The sequence below is a fragment of the Ursus americanus genome, chromosome 18 (assembly GCF_024610735.1).
Source record: "Ursus americanus isolate L20-20 chromosome 18, mUrsAme1.1.p, whole genome shotgun sequence".
Taxonomy (NCBI): Eukaryota; Metazoa; Chordata; class Mammalia; order Carnivora; family Ursidae; genus Ursus; species Ursus americanus.
In genome coordinates, this window is record NC_142144.1 from 25,933,620 (window position 1) to 25,958,169 (window position 24,550).

General features: G+C 34.4%; 1 protein-coding gene across 2 annotated transcripts in view; it reads right to left on the reverse strand.

Annotated features, from left to right (window-relative positions):
• The window catches only part of TMEM38B (transmembrane protein 38B), a 48,329-nt gene that overhangs the window by 3,534 nt on the left and 20,245 nt on the right, over positions 1-24,550 (reverse strand). For both annotated transcript variants that reach the window (XM_087869500.1, XM_045780388.2), the window contains 3 exons: positions 19,146-19,330; positions 18,261-18,348; positions 14,316-14,433 (listed from right to left, as the gene is read on the reverse strand). In XM_087869500.1, coding sequence (XP_087725626.1) covers positions 14,316-14,433; positions 18,261-18,348; positions 19,146-19,330 — 391 coding nt within the window. The remainder of the gene's footprint in view (positions 1-14,315; positions 14,434-18,260; positions 18,349-19,145; positions 19,331-24,550) is intronic.

Consider the following 24,550-nt stretch of genomic DNA (forward strand, 5'->3'; position numbering starts at 1 on the left):
TACAAGTTTATACTTAACCAGAGCAAAAGAACATAACTCATTAATAATAATACAAGGCACCATATTTTTGGGTGGCAAACGAGCAGTATAACCACAAAAATACATTTAGTATTCAAAGGAATTGGAAAGTAAAATATCACCTACAGACTATACCAAACAACCAATAACAGCTACCATTACTATGCTTTTAACATACGCCAGAACTTTGATAAGTGTTCTGTATGATCTTATCTCGTTAAATTTAACCCAACAATTACTCCACTATTACTCTCGGCATAGAGATGTGAACCAAGGCTGATAGGTTCAGTAATTTGCCCAAAGTCACAGAACCAATAAACAGTAAAGCAGTTTGGAACAACCAAATTTTGAGATCAATCACTAAACACACTGCATTCTATCATTATCTAAGGTCACAGACTTTCAGTAAATTGTACCCTTAGGAGGGAGAGTAGAAAGTCTCTAATCACCCAGTTTTTCCCACATGTATATTTATACACAAAGCACCAAGACATTAAGAGGTGGAATATAAAGCGCTACCAATTCTTTATCTGGCAAAACGCACAGTGTTCAGAGATGTTCAGATTTACTCAACAAATTAGATTGGTACCAAAATGGATCTGAGGGGAGAATGTTAAGGACTAAAACGGTTCCAAAAGCCCAAGAATTTCCAAAAGACAATTCCTCCAGCAGATCTAAGATAATGAATCAAATTAGAAAATTTTGGAATCAAATCTCCACAAGAAGCCCCTACCCAATCCATTTGTTTGGGGAAAACGGAATCAAGAATAAAATTCTTACTAACTACAGTATTATCTAGGTAGTGAGGAGCTGGGAGACAGGATAGGTGTCCATCAAGAAGAACACAGAAGTGAAATGCATACTGTGCAACTGTTAAAAGTAGTAGATAGAAAAGTAATATGGGGGGCGCCTGGGTGGCACAGCGGTTAAGCATCTGCCTTCGGCTCAGGGCGTGATCCCGGCGTTGTGGGATCGAGCCCCACATCAGGCTCCTCTGCTGGGAGCCTGCTTCTTCCTCTCCCACTCCCCCTGCTTGTGTTCCCTCTCTCGCTGGCTGTCTCTATCTCTGTCGAATAAATAAATAAAATCTTTAAAAAAAAAGAAAAGAAAAGAAAAAAGAAAAGTAATACGGAAAAATTCTTAAAAATACTGTTAGGTGAAAATGAGATAAAGAACAAGAGCTATAGTGTACTATCATTTAGATAAATTAAAATGCATGCACACACAACATTGTGAATGTACAAAATGTCACAGAATTGTATACAATGAAATAGTTGATTTGTTTTGTGACTTTGACCTTAATAAAAATAAACAAACTAACAAACTTTTAAAAAAATGCATGCACATGGGCTCCAAGCCAGCCATGACTTAAAAAATGCCTTATATCAAACCCAGTCTCTCACCAAAATCAATATTAAAAACAAATACACAGAACAATCATTAAAAGGCACTGGAGAGTAACAAATCAGGCTGAACCTAAAAGGGCTATGATCCCTAAGAGAAAGTTAACTGAGTAAGGTGAGCTCCACATTCAACCTGGCTTTTTTCTTTTAATGATACGTGTCAATTCACAGCAAACACAAGTTCCAAATGGGCTAAGGAGACAGAGGCTGCAATGTGAGAAGGCCAAAGCATCTGGGACTTGAGGGCAATACAGCTCAAAGAGGAAAGAACCACAAAAAACTAAGCCCAAAGATCCACACATAACTTGTGTGGAGAAGTTTACCAACCCTAAATTATGCAAACACAGAGATTTCAAAAACCTAGCAGAGAGCAACAGTTGGAAGGCTAAAAGCTGATCAGACACTTCAACAGCAGCCAGCACAAGGTTGGAGTTCAAGGCCAGCCAAGTGGAACTGCCTAGGGATATACCTCAGGTTTAAACTGAGACCCCAAAAGGGTCACATTCTAGAAGGGCAAACCCAAAACAGAACAGCATGAACAAAACCTAAAAGCAACTATCAACAGGATTAAAATAATCTCCTTGTGTATTACACCTGTCTGCCAGAAAAAAGTTGAATGTCATCCCAGCCTGAAAGTCCTTACAGACTAGTCAGAGACACGCTGGTCAGAGACAGAGTAAAGCAGTAATTACAGAACAGTAAAAGGGTAAATGCAGTGATGGAGGTCTGGTCACAGATATTTAAGTATGAGATATAGATTTGGAAGTCATTACCATATAAGTAAAATGTAAAGGCATGAATATGAATGTGGTCACCTGGAGAGAGAATATAGAGTAAGAAGAGTCTAAATATAATGTTACTCTATAAGTTTATGTCATTATTGCATAGGATCTAAGAACGATTTCTTTATACTAAATTATTCTTTAGAATAAATAGTTACAATAAGGTGTACTAGCATAATTACCTTGGTCATAGCTTGACTTCATGGACTGCCAATAACAAATAAAGGAATTCAGTTAAAAACAATGGTCCACTGTCAGGAAAACAGCAATGTCTTTTTACAAACACTAAAAGAGAAGACTGTCAGGATCTAAAGTATTTCATGAGAGCATGAACTATAGTATTTTTCAAAGTCGAGTGTTTTAATAGAATCTCCACTCCCAGTAGACTCATCACTCAGCTGAGAAGTATTGCTGGCATCAGAAATTACTGCTGAGATAGACTTATGAGGTTCAAGGACAAACTTCTGTGAATTCAGCCTCTTATCAGGTCTTGATTCAGCAAGGTGACACAAATATAATGGTGACAAATGGAATGAACCCTTATTCTTTTATACATAAAATATAAAACTGTCTCTTTATTTAGCAAACTATTAACAGAAAAAGCATAAGACTTAAATTAAATAGCATTCGACTTCCCAGTCTCTTGTTTAAAAAGAGAAAGAAAAAAGAAAGTAGAAACTCTAAAGACAATCTGATATTTACAACATATCCTAAAATATAAACTAATTCAGGAAAATAAACTGTTTAAAGCTCTACCACATTCTTTATGTAATATCTCATGCTATATCATTTCAAAGATGCCCAGAAAAATGTGACATACAATCTAAGTTCTTTAAGGGCACAAACAACACTTAATGTACTTTTAGATCCTGTACAGAGCCTAGAGAGTACAAGGAATAAACATAATTTCTACCTCACACAAACAACTGAAAGAATCTATATAAACAAAATTTGCATTATTACTCTCTCTCCACCCAGAACATACTTCTTCCTGTCTCTGAGTTCCCAGATCCAAACAATCCTTTGCAGGGCAACTCATGTGTCTACTCCACTAAGCCTTTTGGAAAACCTTCAGTGAAAGTCTCCTTGTCCTTGAATGAACTCCCAACGGCAAGTGGCATATTCAACCATGTTTTCTGGTCATCTATGCTTTCTTCATTGGTGATGTCACTCACTCAGGCATCAGTAATTATTAACCTGATGACTGTCAAATAAATTAAAATTTTAAGATTTCCATTTTTATAAATGTCCTTTTCAATAAACCGGGTAAATGAATTGCTCATTTCTGGTAGTTTAGTCTTAGATAATTAAGTATGGAAGAATTCAATACAGTGAGACCTCTAAAAGAGGCTTTTGACCATTTATCAGTCAGTCAACAAATACATATTTAAAATCTACTACAAATACTAGACATACTGCCAGGGATGCAGTAATAAATAAAATAAACCTAGTCCCACTCCTCACAAAGTTTAAAAGTTTAGTGTACATGTCTTATATTTCTCTTTCTCATATTTCTCTTCATAATATCTTAAGTACAGAGTCTGGGTCTTACTCAAACTTTATATGCCCATTTGTATCCCTCAAAGGGCCTAATGACACTGTCCCTCATTCATGTTTTCAATAACATACTATCTGAATATACCTCTCAACAGCATTCAGCATAACTCTCCAGTCCATCCTTCCTAAAACCATATCTTGGTTTTCCCCTTGCTTGACTAACAACTTCTTTCCAGGTTCCCATTCTGAATCTTCCTTCTCTAAGTAAGTATTAAAGAATCTCATAGCTCTGTCCTCACTCCTGTCTCACTGTTTCTCTCCCTATGTAATATAACTGCCTCCTTAAGTTAATTTATAAATTTAACACAATCTCAATAAAAAAATACCAGCAAGTTTTTTATGGAGTTAAGACAAATTGCTATTAAAGTTCATATCAATATGCAAAAATAGCTGGAAAAAAATTGAAGAGAAAAACAAACATGCAAGAATATCTAAAAAACACTGAAAATGAAAAATTCCAAGAGTGTTTGATTCTCCATAGCCTTGTAGATAGAACACAGAGCCAGACTTTCTAAATTTTGCCAGCCAGATAAATAATGTTATTTTAATTAATATTTCTCAAATTATGAGTGTTGCACATTTTTCCCACATGTTTGAAAGATATCATATCTTCTCTATGAGAAGCTTCCTTTTAATTTTTCTATCAGGTTTTTGGCCCTGTATCCCTTAATTTTTAAGAGGTTGCTGTGTATTATGAATATAAGCCTCTATGATATATTTTGCAAGTACTTCTATCACAATTTGACAGTTGTATTTTTACTTTGACCATGGTGCTTTCTTCCATGCAACTTCTTAAAAAAGTGTTATAGAGTCAAACTTATGAACATTTTCTTTATAGAAAAAGAATAAAGAAGGCCCAAAGTAAGCACAAGGACGGACACAATATAGACCTGAAATTAGTGAAATGTCAAACTGAAAACAATGACACCAAAGGCTGGGTCTTTCCAACAAAACAATGAAATTGATAAATATCTAGTAGGACTGATTTAAAAAAAGAGAGAGAAAATACAAATGACCAATACCAGGAACTAAAGTGGAGACATTACCACAATTCTACAGACATTAAAAGGGTAACAAAGAACTGCCATGAAAAATTTCATGCCAATAAAATAAAAAATTTAAGCAAAATGGCAAATTCCTTGACAAATACAACTTACCAAAATGAACACAAATAAAATAGAAAATCTGAATAGTCTAATATCAAACACTTAACTAAGAAATAATATCAAACCTACACAAACACTTTCAGAGAATAGAGAATTGAACACTTCTCAACTTATTTAATGAGCCATGTGTTATGCTGATACAAAAACCAGACAAAGAAACTACAAACTAACATCCTTCCTTCATAAACGCACTGGAAAAAAATCTCTTCAAAATATCAGCAAATTGAATCTAGCAATATACAAAAAGGATCCATCATAGCCAAATGGAGTTTGTCACACAAATGAAAGGTTGATACATTTTTTAAAATCAAAGTAATCTACTACATTAAGAGAATACAGGAGAAAAAAACCATATGATCACCTCAACCAATACAGAACAAAGCATTTAACAAAATTCCAAACCAATTCGTGATAAAAATTCTCACCAAATTAGGAATATAAGGAAATTTCTGTAACCTGATAAAGTATATTGATAAGAATTTATAGCTCACACCATACTTAATGTATGATGAATGTTTTCCCATTAAGGTTAGGAACAAGACAAAGGTGTCCACTCTCACACCATTTCCATTCACCGTTGTACTGGAGGTTCTAGCCAGGACAATAAGGCAATAAAAAAGAAATAAACAGCAGCCATATTAAAAAGGAAAAAGTAAAACTGTATTATAGACAAGACTGTATATTAGGCAATGCTAAGAAATCCACACAATATATACCAGAACTAATACATAAATTTAGAAAGGTTATAGGATACAAGAAAAACATACAAGAATCAACTATATATCTACATATAAGCAATGTAAACTGTAAAATTGAAAACTTTTAAATTACTATTTATAAAGGCATCCCAAAATATGAACTACTTCAGGATAAATTTAAATTTAACAAAATATATATAAAACAATGAAAACACAAAAATTTAAGAAGACCTAAATAAACAGAAATATATCATATTGACAGATTGGCAGGTTCAATATTTTTAAGATATTATTTCTCCCAAATGGATCTATGAACACAACACAATCTCAATCACAATCCTAGAAGCCCCGTTGGGTTTTTTTTTGTAGAAAGTGACATCCTAATCTTAACACTTATATGAAAATGTGAAACACCTAAAATATCCAAAGAAATCTTGAGAAAGAATAAATTTGAAGTACTTATACTATATGATTTCAAGACTTGTTATAAAATTATAGTTATGTAAGACAATTTGGTATTGGTTAAAGATAGACATATAAATCAATGGAACAGAATATAGTCCAGAAATAGATCCACACATATAAGGGCAACTGATATTCAACAAAGGTGCCAATATAATTCAATGAGGGAAAAGACAGTCTTTTCAACAAATAGTGCTGGAACAAATTCATGCTCATAATGAAAAAATAAATCTCGCTTTTATCTTACGCCAATTATAAAACTTAATTTGAAATGGATCACATACCTAAATATAAAGGCAAAAGCTGTAAGAAGAAAATACAGGTGAAAAATCTTCACAGCCCAGGGGTATGGAAGGATTACTTACACAGTACACAAAAAGCAGGACCATAAAAGGAAAATTTGATAAACTGAACTTCATCAAAACAAAAATTTCTTAATATTAACGAAATAAAAAAGAAAGCCACAAACTAGGAAAAAAATATTTGTAGTTCATATATCTCACAAAGGATTGGTATCCTGAATATACAGAGAACTGTAACAACTCAATAAGAAGACAAACCATCCAATTTTCAAAAATGGGCAAAGACTGGAACAAACACTGCTTGAAGATGATAATATAAACAGCTGATAAGCACAGGAAAAGATGCTCAAATCTCTAGTTTATCAGAGAAAATGCAAAAAAAAACAAAAAACAAAAAACCCAAAAAAACCCAAAAAACAAAAAACAACCCTACAGTGAGATACCACTACATATATGTAAAATGGCAGGAGACTGGCAATAACAAATTTTGGCAAGGATGTAGAACATCTGGAACTCTCATACATTGCTGGTAGTAACGTTGATGGGTACAACCATTTTGGAAAACAGTGTGCCAGTTTCTTTAAACATTAAACTTATGCTTTCCATATGACCCAGCAATTCCACTCCTAGCTATTTATCCAAGAGAAATGAAAATACATGTCCAACGAAGTACATGTGTTCACAGCAACTTTATTCAAAATAACCATACTGGAAAAAATAAAAAACTAGAAATAATCCAAAATCTGTCAACAGATAACTGGATAAACAAACTGGGGTGTATAATGTTACTCAGCAATAAAAAGGAGCATGCACCAGCATGGGTTAATCTCAAAAACATTACGTTAAACAGGGGCACCTGGGTGGCTCAGTTGGTTAAGCAGCCAACTCTTGATTTTGGCTAGGTCATGATCTCAGGGTCCTGGAATAGAGCCCCACATTGGGCTCCCCACTCAGCAGGGAGTCTGCTTGTCCCTTTGCCCCTCTCCCCACTCATGCCGTGCTCTCTCGCTCAAATAAATAAAATCTAAAAAAAAAAAAAATACATTATGCCAAACAAAAGAAGCCAGACACAAAAGATAGATAGTTTACAATTTATATGAAACTTGAAATAAGATTAATCTACAATGACAGAAACTGGGTAAGTGGTACCCTGGAGCTATAAGCAATAGTTAGGATTTACTGGAGTAGTAGTACACAAGGACCTTTTTGAAGTAAAAGAAATATTCCATATCTTGATTGTGATGATTATGCACATAATGTGTCAAAAGTCATCAAAATGTAATCTTAGAATGAGTATATTTTATTGTATGAAAATTAAGTTTAATAAGTAGGTTTTAAAAAAATTTTTGAAGAGCTTGTTTCTAAGTTTTTTGTAAATGTAACAGCCCTTTGAAGTTATCCTTTGTATTTCTGGAAAATGTACTGCCAATTAGCAGATTAACTTTCTGTATGAGATCCTTTAGCCCAATTTTTTCAGAATAAGAATAAGTTAGTGGCTTGGGTATTAGAGGGATCTAAAAGAAAAAAATGCTACTTTGCTAACACATATTTTAAAAGAGATACTGATGAAGTTGGGCTCTGTACCACATGTTAAGAGACGGGTTGCTGTAGATTATACCTAGAAAAGGATTAACAGGTCACAAGATACGTTGACTCTTCGACTTTGTCAGATATTGCCAAACTGCTCTCCCAAGCTATTTCTATTTATACTCTCTCCAAATCCCTTTAAAATAGTTTATATGCTTTGTCTTCAATTCCTCTTATTCACCTCAGTCTATTATAATCATTTTTCTATTCTCTACCAGTCCACTGAAAACTGCTTTTATCCAAGTCACCAAAAACCTCTTCATTTCAAAAATCCAACAGCCTCTTTTCAGTTTTAATCACTCTTAACCACTCAAGTATCCCTGTGTTTTATTTCACAATAACACTATTTCGCCATAACTCCTTATATGAAGGAGCCAAAAGATAATCCATGCTTCTCAAACTTTTCTCAAATCATCTCTGATGAAAGAAAGTGAACTTGGTAGAGCCCAAAACAAAGGCATGCCAAGTATAAAATGTCATATTTTATCTTATCTTAAAAAACGTGAATTTTGAATTCTATCCCATAATATATTCCTGTTTAACTTAAAATTGTTTATAATAACTAACATTGAGATCAACCAATGGTACATAAAACAACACATTTATAATGTGACTTTGTACTGATAGGGCCAAAAAAAGCCATATATCCCTTAGGATATGTATAACTCTAGTTTAAGAAACATAAATGACTTGCTCAAAATTGTGAAGCCTGGATTTCACATTCTCACTCCAAAGCCCGTGCGCTTTTCCCTATACCAACAGTCTTAGTTGGCTCCTATTTCTTTCCTCTGAGAATTGAATTTTAACGATCATAAAAGACTTGTGAAAGCTGGAAAAGTAGAACTGAGTCCTCTTTGAATGAAACTGGGATCCTACAGGGCTAAACATCACTGAATGTTCAGTTTGCTTGGGCTATGGAAGAAATGAAGAAAGGAAAGGAAGATAAGAGGGAGGGAAAGAGACAAGAAGAGAAGGAGGAAGAAGTTTAACACACTTCTCTCAGGAAGAAAGAAAATAGATCAGACATGGAAAAAATTAGTAGCTATATATTTGAAACATAATGAACAAGCATATGTGTAGATATCTGCAGACTCCTTACACCTCAAAAATAAAGAATATACTTTTCTTATATAAAAAGAATTCTAAAATCTCATCAATACTAGTACAGAAATAAAGTCTCGACAAACACCAGAGAATAACAGACCACATATACTGTCTATAATGCAGTTAAAGAAAAGTTTTTAAAAGTTTAAAAGATTTTTTTTAATGTCTGAAATTTTAAAACACACTCTTAAGCATTTTTTGTCAAAGAAGAAATTGTTATGTAAGTTAAGAGAAATTAAAACTGGGGCGCCTGAGTGGCACACTCGGTTAAGCGTCTGACTCTCGGTTTTGGCTCAAGTCATGATCTCAGGGTCTTGGAATTGAGCCCTGCATCGGGCTCCCAGCTCAGCAAGGAGTCTGCTGAAATTTCTCTCTCCCTTTCCCTCTGCCCCTCCCCCCACTCACTTCCGTGCTCTCTCTCTAAAATGAATGGATAAATATCAAAAAAAAAAGAAAAAGAAAAGAATTTAAACTGAATGACAGTAAAAATGAAAATAGGTGACGTGAGACACAGCAATGTGAAACAGTATGATTGAGAGGAACAACAAAACCAAAAGTTGGTCCTCTGAAAAGACTGACAATATACAAAAACCTCTGACAAGACTGATCAAGTAAGATCCTTGACAACAGAATAACTAGTTCTAGACTCCAGGCAAAGAAACCATAAAACTGACCAAAAAACAAGGTAACTACTTTTAGGCACTGGACAACAGAGAGTGTAAGACTGATGGTGAGAAGAGAGTAACTGATAAAGTGATCCACACGTGTACCCTCACTTCTGCCTCAGGACAATTTCTCAAGCAGAAAGCTAGAACTGAAACTAAGGTGGCAGAGACTGATGTCAGTGAAGCTAAACAGACTTGGCTCTGCAGGACAGGATATCAAATAGGAGGAAACTGAGTAGGCACAAGGGGCAGGGGAGGAGACTCCAGATGTCTATATGGGATGGTGCCACAAGCCCTTGGCTTGGGGCTAGCCTGCACATGTCAAGACAGAGACCTCCTGTGGCTTACCACAGAGTGGCTGCTAGTGGGTTGAGATATCAAAAGAGATACTACAGGTTGAGCAATGGTGGGGGCATTTACTTTCTGTTTCTCTTACAGAACTCACGATTTTCACACTTATATTATAGCCTTCTATGTGCTTGCTTTACTTTTGGGGAGTTATTCTCTTTGAAAAGAGAAATCATATTTATCAGCATCTCTGTATATGCCAAAACACTAGATTATTATCCAAAATGAACAGATAATGCACATTTCTTGACTATACAAATAATACAGGAAAAGAACAAAGTAAAGAAAAATAAACAAAATAAATAATTACTCCAAATCTTTCCCTATATATTGTCATTTCATCTTTTTATATCTAAGAAATGAAAAACTATAGTAGCTACTCAGAAACAAATGACAAGCCATTTAAAAATCAATATAAATCTAAATGGAATTTAGGCAAAAATATAGGTTAAAATGATTATATTTAGAAGTTGGTGGATAATTAGGAAAATGCTGGGAGATATCATGAGACAAGTTCAATACTACATGTTATTATCATATTGCAATATGGTGTTTAAGTTTAGGCATTATAATAACTATATGTCCAGCAACTATTGTAAGAAAAATTTATTTTTATTCCACAGATTAGGCCTTCAACAAAAACGGATTCCTGTAATTAAAAAATATTCAAGATACCGGTACTACATATTCTTACTAATAAATGTACAATACACGTTCATCTTCTTTAAAGATTAAAGTTAGAAAATCTCAGAAATTATATAGCTCCCAACACTCCTTCATGATGAAAACACTCAACAAACTAGGAACAGAAGGGAACTAACTTTCTCAATCTGATAAAAGGCATCAGTGAAAGACCCACAGTTAATATCATACTTACTAGTGAAAGACTAAATGGCTTCTCCCTAAAACCCAGGAAAAAGGTAAGGACGTTCATTCTATTTCTATTAAACACAGTATTAGAGGGTCTAGCCAGGGCAATTGCACAAGAAAATTAGAAAATATGCAGATAGGAAAGAAAAAAGTAGGGGTGCCTGGGTGGCTCAGTTGGTTAAGCAGCCAACTCTTGATTTTGGCTCAGGTCATGATCTCAGGGTCCTAGGATTGAGCCCTGCACTAGGCTCTGTGTTCAGCAGGGAGCCTGCTTGGAGATTCTTTCTCTCCCTCTCCTTCTCCCTCTGCCTCTCTCTCTCTCAAATAAATAAATAAGTCTTTAAAAATAAATAAATAAAACCATCTCTATTTGAGGTTGACATGATCTTAAATATATAAAATCCTAAGGAATCCACATGAAAAAAAAAACCCACAACTATTAGAGTGAACAAACAAGTTTACTAGCAAGGTTATAGGATACAAGATCAAAAATCAATTTTATTTCTACACATTTATAATGTACAACCTGGAAATAAAACTAAAAAGCAATTACATTTACTATAGCATCAAACAGAATAAAATACTTAGGAAGAAATTTAACAAAAGGAGTGTACAACTCGTACACTGAAAATATCATGAAAAAATATTTTAAAAGACCTAATAAATGGAAAGACATCTGTGTTGACAGACTGATAGCCTGAACAGTGTTAGGGTGATAGTACTTCCAAACTTATTTGCAGATTCAATGCAATCTCTAAGAAAATATGAGCTGGCCTTGTTTGCAGAAATTGTGATGTTAAACCTAAAATTTATATGGAAATGCAAGTGACTCAGAATGGTCAAAGCAATCCTTAGAAAGAACAAATTCAGAGGATTCACACTTCTCAACTTCAAAACTACAAAGCTAAAATAATTAAGACAGTGTGGTACTAGCAGAACGATAAGTAAATAGATGAAGGGAATAAAAGTGAGGGAGGAAAAAAAAATCCAGAAAAATACCCTCACATTTACAATTGATTTTCGCCAAGGGTGCCAAGACAATTCAATGAGGGAAAGAATAGTCTTTTCAACACATAGTACTAGGATGACTAGATAGCCACAGAATCTACAAGAATGTAAAAATACATATCCACAGAATGCAAAAGAATGAAGTGGAATTGACTCCTCCTCACACCATACCCAAAAACTAACTCAAAATAGATCACAGAGCTAAATACTAGAGCTAAAACTATAAAACTCGTAGAAGAAAACATAGAGGTAATATTTTTAACCTTAGATTTAGCAAAAGTTTCTTAGATATGACACCAAAAGCACACATAACAAAAGAGAAAAAAGGTAAATTGGACTTCACCAAAATTTTAGAAATTAGTGCTTCTAAAAACATTATCAAAAAAGTGAAAGACGATTCACAGCATGGGAAAAAACATCTGCAAATCAGAAATCCAATAAAGGTCTAAGATCCAAAATATATGAGGAATTCTTACAACTTAACATTAAAAAGACAAATGAAACAATTAAAAATGGGCAAGTGATCCGAAGATACATTTTTCCAAAGAAGATCTACAAACAAGCACATGAAAAGATGCTCAACATCATCAGTCATCAGGGAAATGTAAATCAAAATCACAACAAGACGCCACTTCACACCCATTAGGACGGCTCTAATAAAAAAGACAAGCATTGATGATGGTGTGCGAAATTAGAATTTTCATACACTGCTGGTAGGAATGTAAAATGATGAAACGACCACAGAAAACTGTCTATTAGTTCCCCAAAGGCTAAACACAAAATTACTATGTTATCTAGTCCATTTCTATATGACATACCCAAAGGAAACACATATCCACACACAAATGTACAATAATGCTCATAGCTCATTACTCCTACTAACCAAAAAGTAAAACAACCCAAATATCCATCAAGCGATGGATAATCAAAATGTGGTATATCCATACAATGGACTATTATTTGGCAATAAAAAAGGAATGACATACTACAACATGGATGAACTTCAAAAACATTACAGTAAATGAAAGAAACCAGTCACAAGGCCATATATTTATGATACCAATTACATGAAATGTCAGAATAGGCAAATTTATAGAGACAAAAACGCTAGAGAGAAGAACAATGGTTGCCTACAGTTGGGGGGCCTGAGGGAAAATGTGAAGGCTGCTAATGGGTATGATTTTTTTTGGAGTGCTGAACATGTTTTAATATTGATTATGGTGACAGCTGCACAATTCTGTGACTATACAAAAAAAAAAAAACCAAAACAACATTGAAATGTACACTTAAATGGATGAACTGTATGCTGTGTAACATATATCTCAATAAGCTGTTACAAAAAAGTACGTACAGATCAAAATGTGAGGACTGGAAGAGAAAGACACATATGAAGAGACTGCCTCAGATATTTGGAGTACTTGAATTACAGCCACAGATCACTTCCAGGACAGAGACTACTGAAACAAAAGTAAATGATCCCTAGAGCAGCTTGGCTCTTTCTAAGATATACATTTATATAATATATACGGTTTACCTTTAAGAACTCCATAGGTAAGTTTTTAACCAAAAATACCTAGGCTAAGACAGAATTAGCTATAAAATTCCTCTACACTTAAATAATAATCTTATTTTAAAACCAGCTGTCTACTTTTGAATAGGGAACAATATCTAATAATGTAAGAATTAGCCTCATGATGCAAATAAAATTCATAAGATATGTCACAGTGATAGAAGGATATGCACCATCCCCAATCCTCTCAACAACCACACAATGAAGATGAGGAAATCAGGATTCAGAAACATTAAGTGACTTGCCTATTCAGGAATGAGATAGCAAAGCTAGGATTTGAACTTAAGACTGCCTGTCCCCAAAACCTGTGATCTTACACCACACTATCTCCTGTGTTCAAGAGGGAATAAAGCTGCCAACAAGGCAATTATAATACAACAGACTAAGCACAAATATGTCCTACTCGAAAATTCTGAAATGTTAAAGCTTAAAGGAACCTCAGAAAACATCTACCCCAAGTATGTCATTTGACAAATGAGACAATGCTGTCTGCAGTCTCTGATCAGCTATAGCTATTTCCACTACTCTCTGGTGTCCAATATACTATTAGACTATCTGCAAATCTTTCCTGATAGTCTCAGCATAAGTCAAATGAGGACTCAAACAAGAGCTGTGTTTCAGAAAGTTATGGATGCGCTGAATAAACAACCCAAAATTTACCTTTTTAGACTGTAGTAACAATAAAAAATAAACGTTCCTGTTACTTGCCAAGTATGCAGAATTCTAGTCATATATGAATTTATAATACTGATTTATAGCTACTTTGAATTCTTACCTTTGTGGCCACAAGAAACATGGTATAAAGGAACATAAGGTTATGCCTTGATACTGCCAGATGCTTCGTGTGCTGGAAAGTGAAGATAACTGACCCCAGTAGGGTTACCTTGGCAGGGCTGAAAATAAAATACGTTTTAAGTCAGTAAGTAATAAACATGATCCATCTCTACACTTCTCAAAGAGTACTCTGGAAAATATTAATTTAATGAGTTATTAATAGACGAAAATTGGTTCTGTGAATATACTTATGAAGTTTTAGAAGTGCTAAGTTATAAAAAGTATAATTTCACTCTGATAAAATATCAGAGATCTTAGAATGTTCATACATATATTGTGACTCTCTGATAGAGTACATTTCTATATACAGCATTTCTGAAACACATCTGACCATATACTTTTTCACAAAGATTTGAAAGTCCCATGTTCCACAATATGACTCGGAAAAAGATTAGTCATTACAGTACAAAATAAGCTCCTTCAGTCAGGTGGGAAAAGGAAAAGAAAGCCCTGATTTATAGTATTTTCCCATTTCCGTGGTGTAAATACTCCCATCACAGTAAATTTCAGGCTGCTGTACAGAATGGAGAAGAGACAGATACACACATCAGCTCTCATATAACAGTATAAGCCAGACCCAGCACATTACTTTGCTAACTCCAGCACAGAATATCATTAGCATTTGCTAGTAGCTTAATAAAATAATGCTGAAATTTTAACATCTACAGTAAGATGTTGATCTACAAGAAGAAGCATTACTTTCGTACTATATATTTGCCACACATTTAAAGTATATCTTAGTAACAGATCATTATCTAGCTTTGTGCTTACAACTAGAGAAAGAGAAATGATAAACTCTTAGAATGCCACACTGCAAAATATGACAAATTTCATTTCATGAAAAATTACCTATTTATTATAAGCTGAGGACTGAGTTCAAAAGAGGATTAGATTTGGGCAACAGGGGTTTAGACCTTGCATAAGAGTTGACTGGGCAGCGCTCATGTTTTGGGACAGTGGTCTCCAAAACTTTTTAACTGTGCACCTCTCTTGGGACCCAAAAAAAAAAAAAAAAAAAGTGTTTTAAGACACTAGTATGTGTTTATCAATTAATTTATAAATTCTATATACATACAACTGTATTATAAAATGTACACCAAATTGACATTTTTAAAGGATGAGATTAAAAGAAAAAGGAACTAGGTTTATCTTAATGTCATTTTGCTATTCTTTGTTTCTAATAGTTTGGGTTCTGTACCATAGTGCCTCCTCATGGGTTCCTCTTAGCATACTCACAGTCCATTCTGGATTGCATTTCCTTAGAGCATAAATTAAGAGGCTCTGAATCTGAAAAGCAAGGATTCTGCAAACAATAAAATGGGACAGGGAATTGGAGAAGGGCTGAGATTTAGGAAAATGTCAATGAGACTGGTTTGGAAGATCAGGATGCATTTAGAAAATATTCTTATATTAATTTCCTATGAAACTAGGAAATGAGCTTATCTGCATCTGAAATACAATAGTGGAATAGGTACAGGGTAATAGAGACATTTCCATTCCAAAAGGGAGAAAATGAAAGGAAAGGAAGAAAGAGGTCACTGGTCCTTTGCAATTTCAAAATCCAGCAGGGCAAATTCCATTAGGTTTCAAGGTTTCAAGGCCTGGGAATAATCCTCTGTGACATCAGGCTCCATCCTGAGTCCATAGCTCTAACCTCTGCACTCATGACTCTGGCCTTTGCACCTGGACTCCAACCTGTGGGCCTGGCCTCAGACCTCTAGGCCCATGGCCCCCAGCCAAAATCCATTTTTCCTTTTCTTTGAAGGGTAACACATGTTTGCAGCCGAGCAGTTTTATCAGCCTGTTTCCCGCCTATAGATTTTTGGGAGTCTGACAGCCTCCTTTTATTTCACCTTATCTCTGTCCCTTTCAGTGCAAGCTGACAGTGTTTCTACTGATACACCATTTTCAAAAACCTTGTGGGTCTCCAGCATATGACACAGGGATCCATGACATTAGTTAAGATGGTCCTCCACATACCTTTTCTGGATAATCTCATGTCTATTCCCGGCTTGTGCTGTGATGGCTGAATGGATCCATGAGTCACACACCTAATTTCTTTAACACTAGCAAAAGTTTTCCAGCCACACCCTTTACCTTTAATCTTTACCTTTAGAGTAAAACTTAGAAAGTCTCCACAATAGACTTTCCTAAAAATGAATCTCATAATTTAATCATCTTTTGCAATCTGGATAGGCTGAGAATTTTCCAAATCATCATCTTGGTTTCTTTGTTCAGCAGTTACTCCCTCAATTCAACGTTTCCTCTCTCACTTTACTAAAAGCAGCAAGGAGAGACCAGTCCAGACCTTTAACGCTGCTTTGAAATCTCCTCAGCTAAATACCCACGTTCACTACTCACATATTATGCTTTCCACGTAACTGTAGCACACAACTCAACGAAGTTTTCTCCCACCTTATAACTGTATCACATCTCCTCTAATTTCCAGTATCATGCTCCTCATTTTCCTCTGAGCCCTCACCAGCAACTTTAACATTCATAATTCTACCAACATTGTGTTTATGACAATATATTTATTCTCTAAGACCATCTAGGCTTTCTCTACTATGCAAAAATATTTGGTTATAGATAAATGAAAATTTATATATATACACACATACACAAAATACCATAATGAACCAGTGATCAATCCCATCTGACCAACTGATAATTCTTTCATTCATCTAATATTTATTGAGTATTTACTACATGGTAGATTTGTTCAAGGATACAGTGCAGGTTATCTGGCTTGCTCAAGGATACAAGCAAGAGAGAGAATAATAAAAAATGAAGTCAAAGCAAATAGGGTGTGGAAGAAAGGCAGATCTTGGACAGCTTTATAGGCCATCTGGGGAGTCTTTCCAAGGTTTTGAACAAAGGAGAAACAATTCGATTGTGGTTATAAGAGCCCAAGAAATGTTTTATGAAAGACATTTCAAGGCATATGCTCAAAATGAGAAAAATTCCCCTTGAATCTCATTAATGCCTTATTTATAACTTATCAATCAAAGCCTTGTTTGTTCTTATTTCTAAACTACCTCATTCACACTTTAAGGGGTACTTTCCAAGTTAAATATCCCAGAATTTGTTGGTTCTCACAAACATATAAGTATCATATAGACTGCTTCTCAACTTCATTTTTAATCTATTCCAACGAGCTTTTTTTCACAGGGAGTCTTTCCTCACCTTGCTTACTATGGCCACTATTCCCTAAGTTTTTTCCTTCTTTAACCGTGGAAAGAGTAACTACATCTCTCTATTTCATTTTCAGGAGCATCGAGGATACATCTGTAACTTATTTAAGAATGAGTCAGTGTCTTTAGATAACATTTAATGATCAGATTCTCTTAAATGGGTGCAAAAGGTAGTCTGTACTCTACAATTATGGAGTGGTTTATTTCCTCTAATCTTTTCCTATTTTTATGTGTAATTAAGCTCAACTCTCATTTTTAAAGCAACAAGGCGTTATGATACAGACTGATTTGTTCTCATAAGCTTAACATTTTACTACTATGTGAATCTGAAATCTGAGTAATGTTGCAGTCATTAATGAAAATCCCAAGAACCTGCAACTGATTCATTTCCATCCAGGGAAGTATGTTCCTACGCAGTTTTCTCTCCATAAATACACACTCTTCCCACAAATCTGCAACAATCCAGGAGCTTTGGTTTGCTTTTATTTTCTAAGGGGAGGAACCCACAGAGAAAAGAATCAATATTTATTTTAAAAACTACATTTGAGAGAGCAGACTTTTTGAAAGGGTAAGTTTCCTGATTCTCTTCCCATTATCATGATTATTTTTTCAGCTCCATTGTATCCATATTTAGAAATTTGGTAAGATTTAAGAATAAAAAGCTGGTCTCAGTATAGTTTACACCAACTCACTAGGACATCTTCAGCCATTCATCAGCTTCTGGTTTCCAACCTCCTTTTACCAACTGCTCAAAATTCGTGATAATGCTACCTCCTGCACCTAAAAATAACATAAAACAAGAATATTTAGCCAAATTTTATGGAGAAAATATTTGAAACAACCCAAGAAGATCCCCAAAATATTATTTTGAGGATAAAGAAAAAAGTTTTCTTGTACATTTATGGTACTGAGGCAACTGTAATTCCTCCCTTTCATCAGTGTTGGCAACTGCTTATTGTACCATAATTAAGGTTAAAATTAAGGTTAAGGAGCCTCAAGCACAGAGATGTTCCTAAAGGTTTATTTCAGGCCTAAAAAATAAAATTTTCTGCTTTATCATTTCATTCCCTGATACTGGTTTTAGATGCAGTACAACGAGAGATTAGAGAAGTTTGTTCAATTTCTACATACAAAAGAACTCAACAATAAAGGTAAGTGATGTAGAGTAAAGATGAACCCATAATCAATCATATTTACTACTTCCAGTTATTAGGATGAAAAAAACAAAAAAAAGAGAGCAATTTTTAATATAATCTTTTTACATAATTTCTTAAGTCAACTTGTTTTATTTACGGTGGCACTATACCTTAACTATGAATCCCTCTGGTTCTGAGCTACTAATCAAACCAATCATAAAAATTTTATATTGTAAGGTAGTCAGGCTCAAAATAATGGTTGATGACTAGTACTAGTAAAAGTGCAATTATGAATTAACTTTACTAGCCAAGAGAAGACTTCGTCCTCCCAAAAATACTGTTACTAAAGTATACGATCCTCATTAATATAACCAGACAACCATTCAGTAGCAGTAGTATATCAATAATGGGATATTTACAAACATATAATGTTAATATTACCTCGAGCCCATCCAATAGCTATCATGACTATCCAGCCATTTTTGTAATAGCTATTAGCATGTGTGACTCCACCTACTATTTTCCAAGTTCTGGTCACTTCTTTCATTCCGGCAGCCAAGAGTTGAACTGGTAGGAAAGAATAGCCCTGGGAAACTAGGTCACATGGGCAATAAAATGTAATATACCTGAAATTAAAATTTAAATATTTTAATATATAAAGTATAAATATTTACAATAAAAATACTTTAATAAATATTTTATAAATAGTGTTAAGTATATTAAGTATGTGCATTAATATACAGATACAATTATAAATTATTTAATGAATATTTAATATACACTTAATTTAGTTAAGTAAGCTTAGATTTTTAAACAATTAAATCATGAGAAGAGCAATAAAAAGAAATAAAAACCCAGCATATTGGCAATAACAATTTGGCAAAGCACAACAAACTGAACTATCCATATTAACGAAGAATTTGATTTCAAAAAGACCACAGATTGGGTAGTTAATTTTTCTACATCACAGGAGGCATATATAATAATTTGCTAAAAACATGTGATCAAAGAGGAATTTCATCTTGTTTGGACTTCTGAATACTCTATATATGCAAAAAAGTATTTACTGAGTTCCTAATTTGTGCCTATACTCTTCTAGAAGGTTAAGTACTGAATCCACTAACTAAATAAAGCAAATGTATAGGGGCGCCTGGGTGGCTCAGTCGTTAAGCATCTGCCTTCAGCTCAGGGCGTGATCCTGGAGTTCTGGGATCGAGCCCCACAACAGGCTCTTCCACTGGAAGCCTGCTTCTTCCTCTCCCACTCCCCCTGCTTGTGTTCCCTCGCTCACTGGCTTTCTCTCTCTCTGTCAAACGAATAAATAGAATCTTTAAAAAAAAAAAAAAAAAAAAGCAAATGTATAATCACTTCTAGGATAGGGACTTCTCTAACAGAGTGTGTTTGTCCCCTGGAAAAAGGAATTAGAGAAGAGCCCTTAGTAGCTGAGAAGGGCTGCATTTCAACCTTATTAACATCTTTACCTGTGCCCTTTTGTGCAGCACATTAACTAGGACTTATACAAAGAAAGTTCACCTCAAGGAGACAGATTTGTGTTGAGGAAAATTATTTTTACATACATGTAAAAGAATATGAAAGTTGTTCTCTAATTAAATTGTGACACTAGTTTAAGAATAACTCACTCCTCCTCAGGTAAATTATTTTTTGAAGCCTAATTTTTTCTAAGCACCTGTTCAAACAGTTTACCAATAGTGTTAACCTTTCGGAAAAAACACTAGTTTTTTTTCTCCCATTTCTAAAATACTCCGGCAGACAATTTTGTGCTTAAAGCAGAACATAATCTTTCTAATGGAGTGAAGATATGTGGTGATGTATTCTATATATTTCTTCCAAAAGAACTGTAATTCATGATTCATAAAGTCAGAATTCCCAAAAGTATTCATGGAATATGAAATTTATTTGTTAAAATACTACTTCAGAGATCCAACGCAAGATGCAAGGGTTTGTTCAGGCTGAAGCACCCTTTCTTCATCTCCACTTACCAGTTCCTTCTTATTCTTCAAAGTCCCACTCAAATACTACCATGTACATTTGACTGTGGGAGTTTCATTTTAATATTCTCAGTTCAGACTAAATTCTGATGGCTCTGTACAACTAAAACAATCAGTTCTTATGCCTCAACATATCTCTTTACATATTTTTCTCTATAACATATAAACAGTGTAAAGCTCATAGTAAAATATAATGGTCCTTAGATGGCAGTAATCATTCATTTCGTTATCCCCTCACCTAAAATTCAGCATGATGAAAAGTAGCTCTGAATTAAATAATTTATTAGCAGTTAATCAGGAGACAAAATATATCAAATCAAAGAATCAGCTGATAATTAAAGAGTTTGAGAGAAAGGAATAAATTATGAGAGTAGTAAAAAGTATTTTGAAAACACATATCATTCAAAAATTTTACATGTTCATATATTTTGAGAGCCTCAATACACCCCTCTCTTTAAATACAGAATAAGGAAGTTGATTAAGTACTGGGAGAAGATGTCACACTTAAAATAAGCAATTTTTAAAAATATTTTTAACTATAATAAAAATACTTTGGTATCCACCATAGAGCAGATTAAGAAAGGGGAATTAGGTTTCCCTTTAGCAGTAATGAATGCTCAAAAGTAAAATACTCAAAGAAACAACAAAAACTAAAAGAATACAGTATAATGACCCCATTTTCATTCTCTACACCAAGACTATCTTTAACATTAGTTAAAAAACCTAAATTATTAGCACTTGGACTTTTTATATTCAACTATGTGACATTATGGCATATGGTCTAAAATTTGTAATTATTGCTATTTTAAAATAAACAAGTCTTTATCCTGTTTAATCAGATATTGTTAAAGTATACCTACAATAAGCTAACATTTTAAACAGAAAACAATTCTCTTTTTCAAGTGTTAAATAGCCACAGGGCAAAAAAACAATTGTTTACTGTTCTCAGTAGATTCACAAGTAAACATATCAGACCAATGGCTCCCTAAACAGCCATTCTTGCTCTATAATGTAAGTCAGCTTTTTAAAATTCCCTTAATGAACCACTCAACCAACATGCATTAAGCAATCAGCATGTCCCTCCTTTTAAAAAGATTATATTTCACCTCTTACTAAAATCGTCACATCTAAGGCAACTTTAACTTGTAAAGTGTCTAAAGAAAACACACTGGAAAAGAAGAAATGGGACATATCAGACAAGAAACAGAATGAGAAGGAAAATGATTTCTCATACATTTTTAAGTCACATAGGTTAAAAGAGGGAAAAAATAGCAAAGTATAGTTCAAAATAATAGAGGATAGCCTAAAATAGGATGCAGATAAGATGTCAGGCCACTGACAAAGAAACCTAAACCAGTTTAAGTAGGAAAGATGAAAGTAGAATTTAGGTTAATACCAAGAGCTGAGCAGAGAGAAGCTTCCCACAGTTAGTCAGAGAACCCTTGTTTTCACTCTATTATTAATTCTACTCCTCTGACTACAAAAGACAGTATTACTTAACTAAGCCAAAACAGAATGACAAATTAAATACAGTTCATATCAGTCTAATATGACAGGTTTGCTTTTGCTCTTATTACTCTAACAAATTAATAACTTTATATATTTTATGTATGCTTTGAAAAATACTGGAGGATGACAGACCTATAAAACTATACCTTTTCTTGTATTTTTCTTCAAAGCAATAGTCTCGATTATGCAAATGTGCAATATTTAATAGTTGATACTTGGAAGTTTAAGGAAACCAAACTGGGGCACAAAACCCAGTACACAGAAAAATTACAAAATATTAATTTCCCCCAGAACAGATTTCAAAAAGAAAAATCCTACAAAGGTATACACTGTCTTCCAAACAATACTATACTGTGACACACCAAGCTATTGTTTTCCATTGCCAGTAGATGGTGCTAATATCCACATGTGAGCACTATGAGCTGTTGTACTAAATAAAGATGGCCTTTCCAGTAAGTGCATTCACGGAATCCCGCAGTTCAGCTTCCTAGAGTTTGAAATACATTCCAAATATAATTTTATCTCTCAAATTAAAATCAAATAAAGCAAAGATTACAAATTTTTTCTCAACATTAAAACATTAAAAATAAAGTAGTAAAATATACTGTGTCTTTAAACAAGTATCCTTTTTATATTCAAGGGTCTGAGAGGACAGAGATACTGTCTCTATTTCCAGAATCCAAAACAACACACTGCCATAAGAGCCGACAGAGCAAGTTACTTAACCCATCTTGCTCAGTTACATCATCTGCTAAATGAGAATAAAACAGTACCTTACCTCACACAATTCTTGTAAGGTTTAAGGGAGATAATATATAAAAAGCACTTAAAAAAAATGTCTAATACATAGTGAATACTCTTATCAGTGGCTGCTATTATTACTGTTTTATAACCAACAACAATGCTCATCAGCAAAATAAAATATAGATATTAATAAATTATACAGCATGAGAAGGAATGTACTACAACCACATCCAAAGATACAGGTGAATCTAGTAATATAATGTTGAGTGAAAAAAAAACAAGTCTCAGGGGTGCCTGGGTTGCTCAGCTGGCTAAGTGTCTGCCTTTGGCTCAGGTCATGATCCCAGGGTGCTGGGATCAAGTCCCGCATCAGGCTCCCTGATCAGAGGGGAGTCTGCTTCTCCCTCTAATTCTGCCCCGCACCCCCCACCCCGCTCATTTTCTCTCTCAAATAAATTTAAAAAAAAAAAAAAAAACCACATCCCAGAGAACTATATACAGTATAATATTCCATTTTAAAATAGGGCCAAAAACAAGTAAAACTAAAAACTTATTGTGTAAATATTCATATGTTATTATGCTTTCTTTTTTTTAGAAAGGTAAGATAAACAAAAACAGGAAAGAGGTTATCTGTAGGAAAAGTGCAAAGAAATGGGGCAGGGGAGAAGAAATATATGTAAGTTATTGGTAAAGTCCAGTTCTTAGGTTGGGTGCAATACAGTGGAAATGTAAATTCGTTAACTACTTTGAGGAATGATCTGGCATTATGTAGTACAGTTTAAGAATCACTTTCTCTGTAACTCGATAAATCTCTCTTTTTTTTTTAAGATTTTATTTATTTATTTGACAGAGAGACAGCCAGTGAGAGAGGGAACACAAACAGGGGGAGTGGGAGAGGAAGAAGCAGGCTCCCACCCAGTGGAGGAGCCTGATGTGGGGCTCGATCCCAGAACGCCGGGATCACGCCCTGAGCCGAAGGCAGACGCTTAACGACTGCGCCACCCAGGCGCCCCTCAATAAATTTACTCTAAAGCAAATACCAAGAGAAAATCTTGCTTGTGTACACCAGTAAGTACATAGAAGAATATTCTTAACAACACTGTTTGTAATAGAAAAACTAGAAACAACTCTCTGTCAACAGAAGAATGGATGAATAAATTATGACAACTAATTCTAGTATGCTATAACTGAAAATTAATAAATTACAACCATACACAATAAGACTGAATCTCAAGAACACAGACTGACCAAAAACACCAAGTCACGGAAAAATACATACACATGATGCCATATATAATACTTTCAAAAACTATATTGTTTAGGGATATAATGCTTAAACACACAGAACACAGAAAAGTAAAGGAATGGATAAGCACAAAATTAAGAGTAATGGTTACCTCTGAGAAAGGAAGAAAGGAGATGGGATCAAGCAGGAGGCGGGGTGGTAGCATACAAGGGACACTGAAACTAATGGCATGGGTTTAGGGAAGATGGTGGCAGCACTGGCTGCATAGACTTTATCTCTTCAAATCCCAACATAAACACAGGGCAACTAGAAAGCAAAACCAAAATCCCATCCACAAC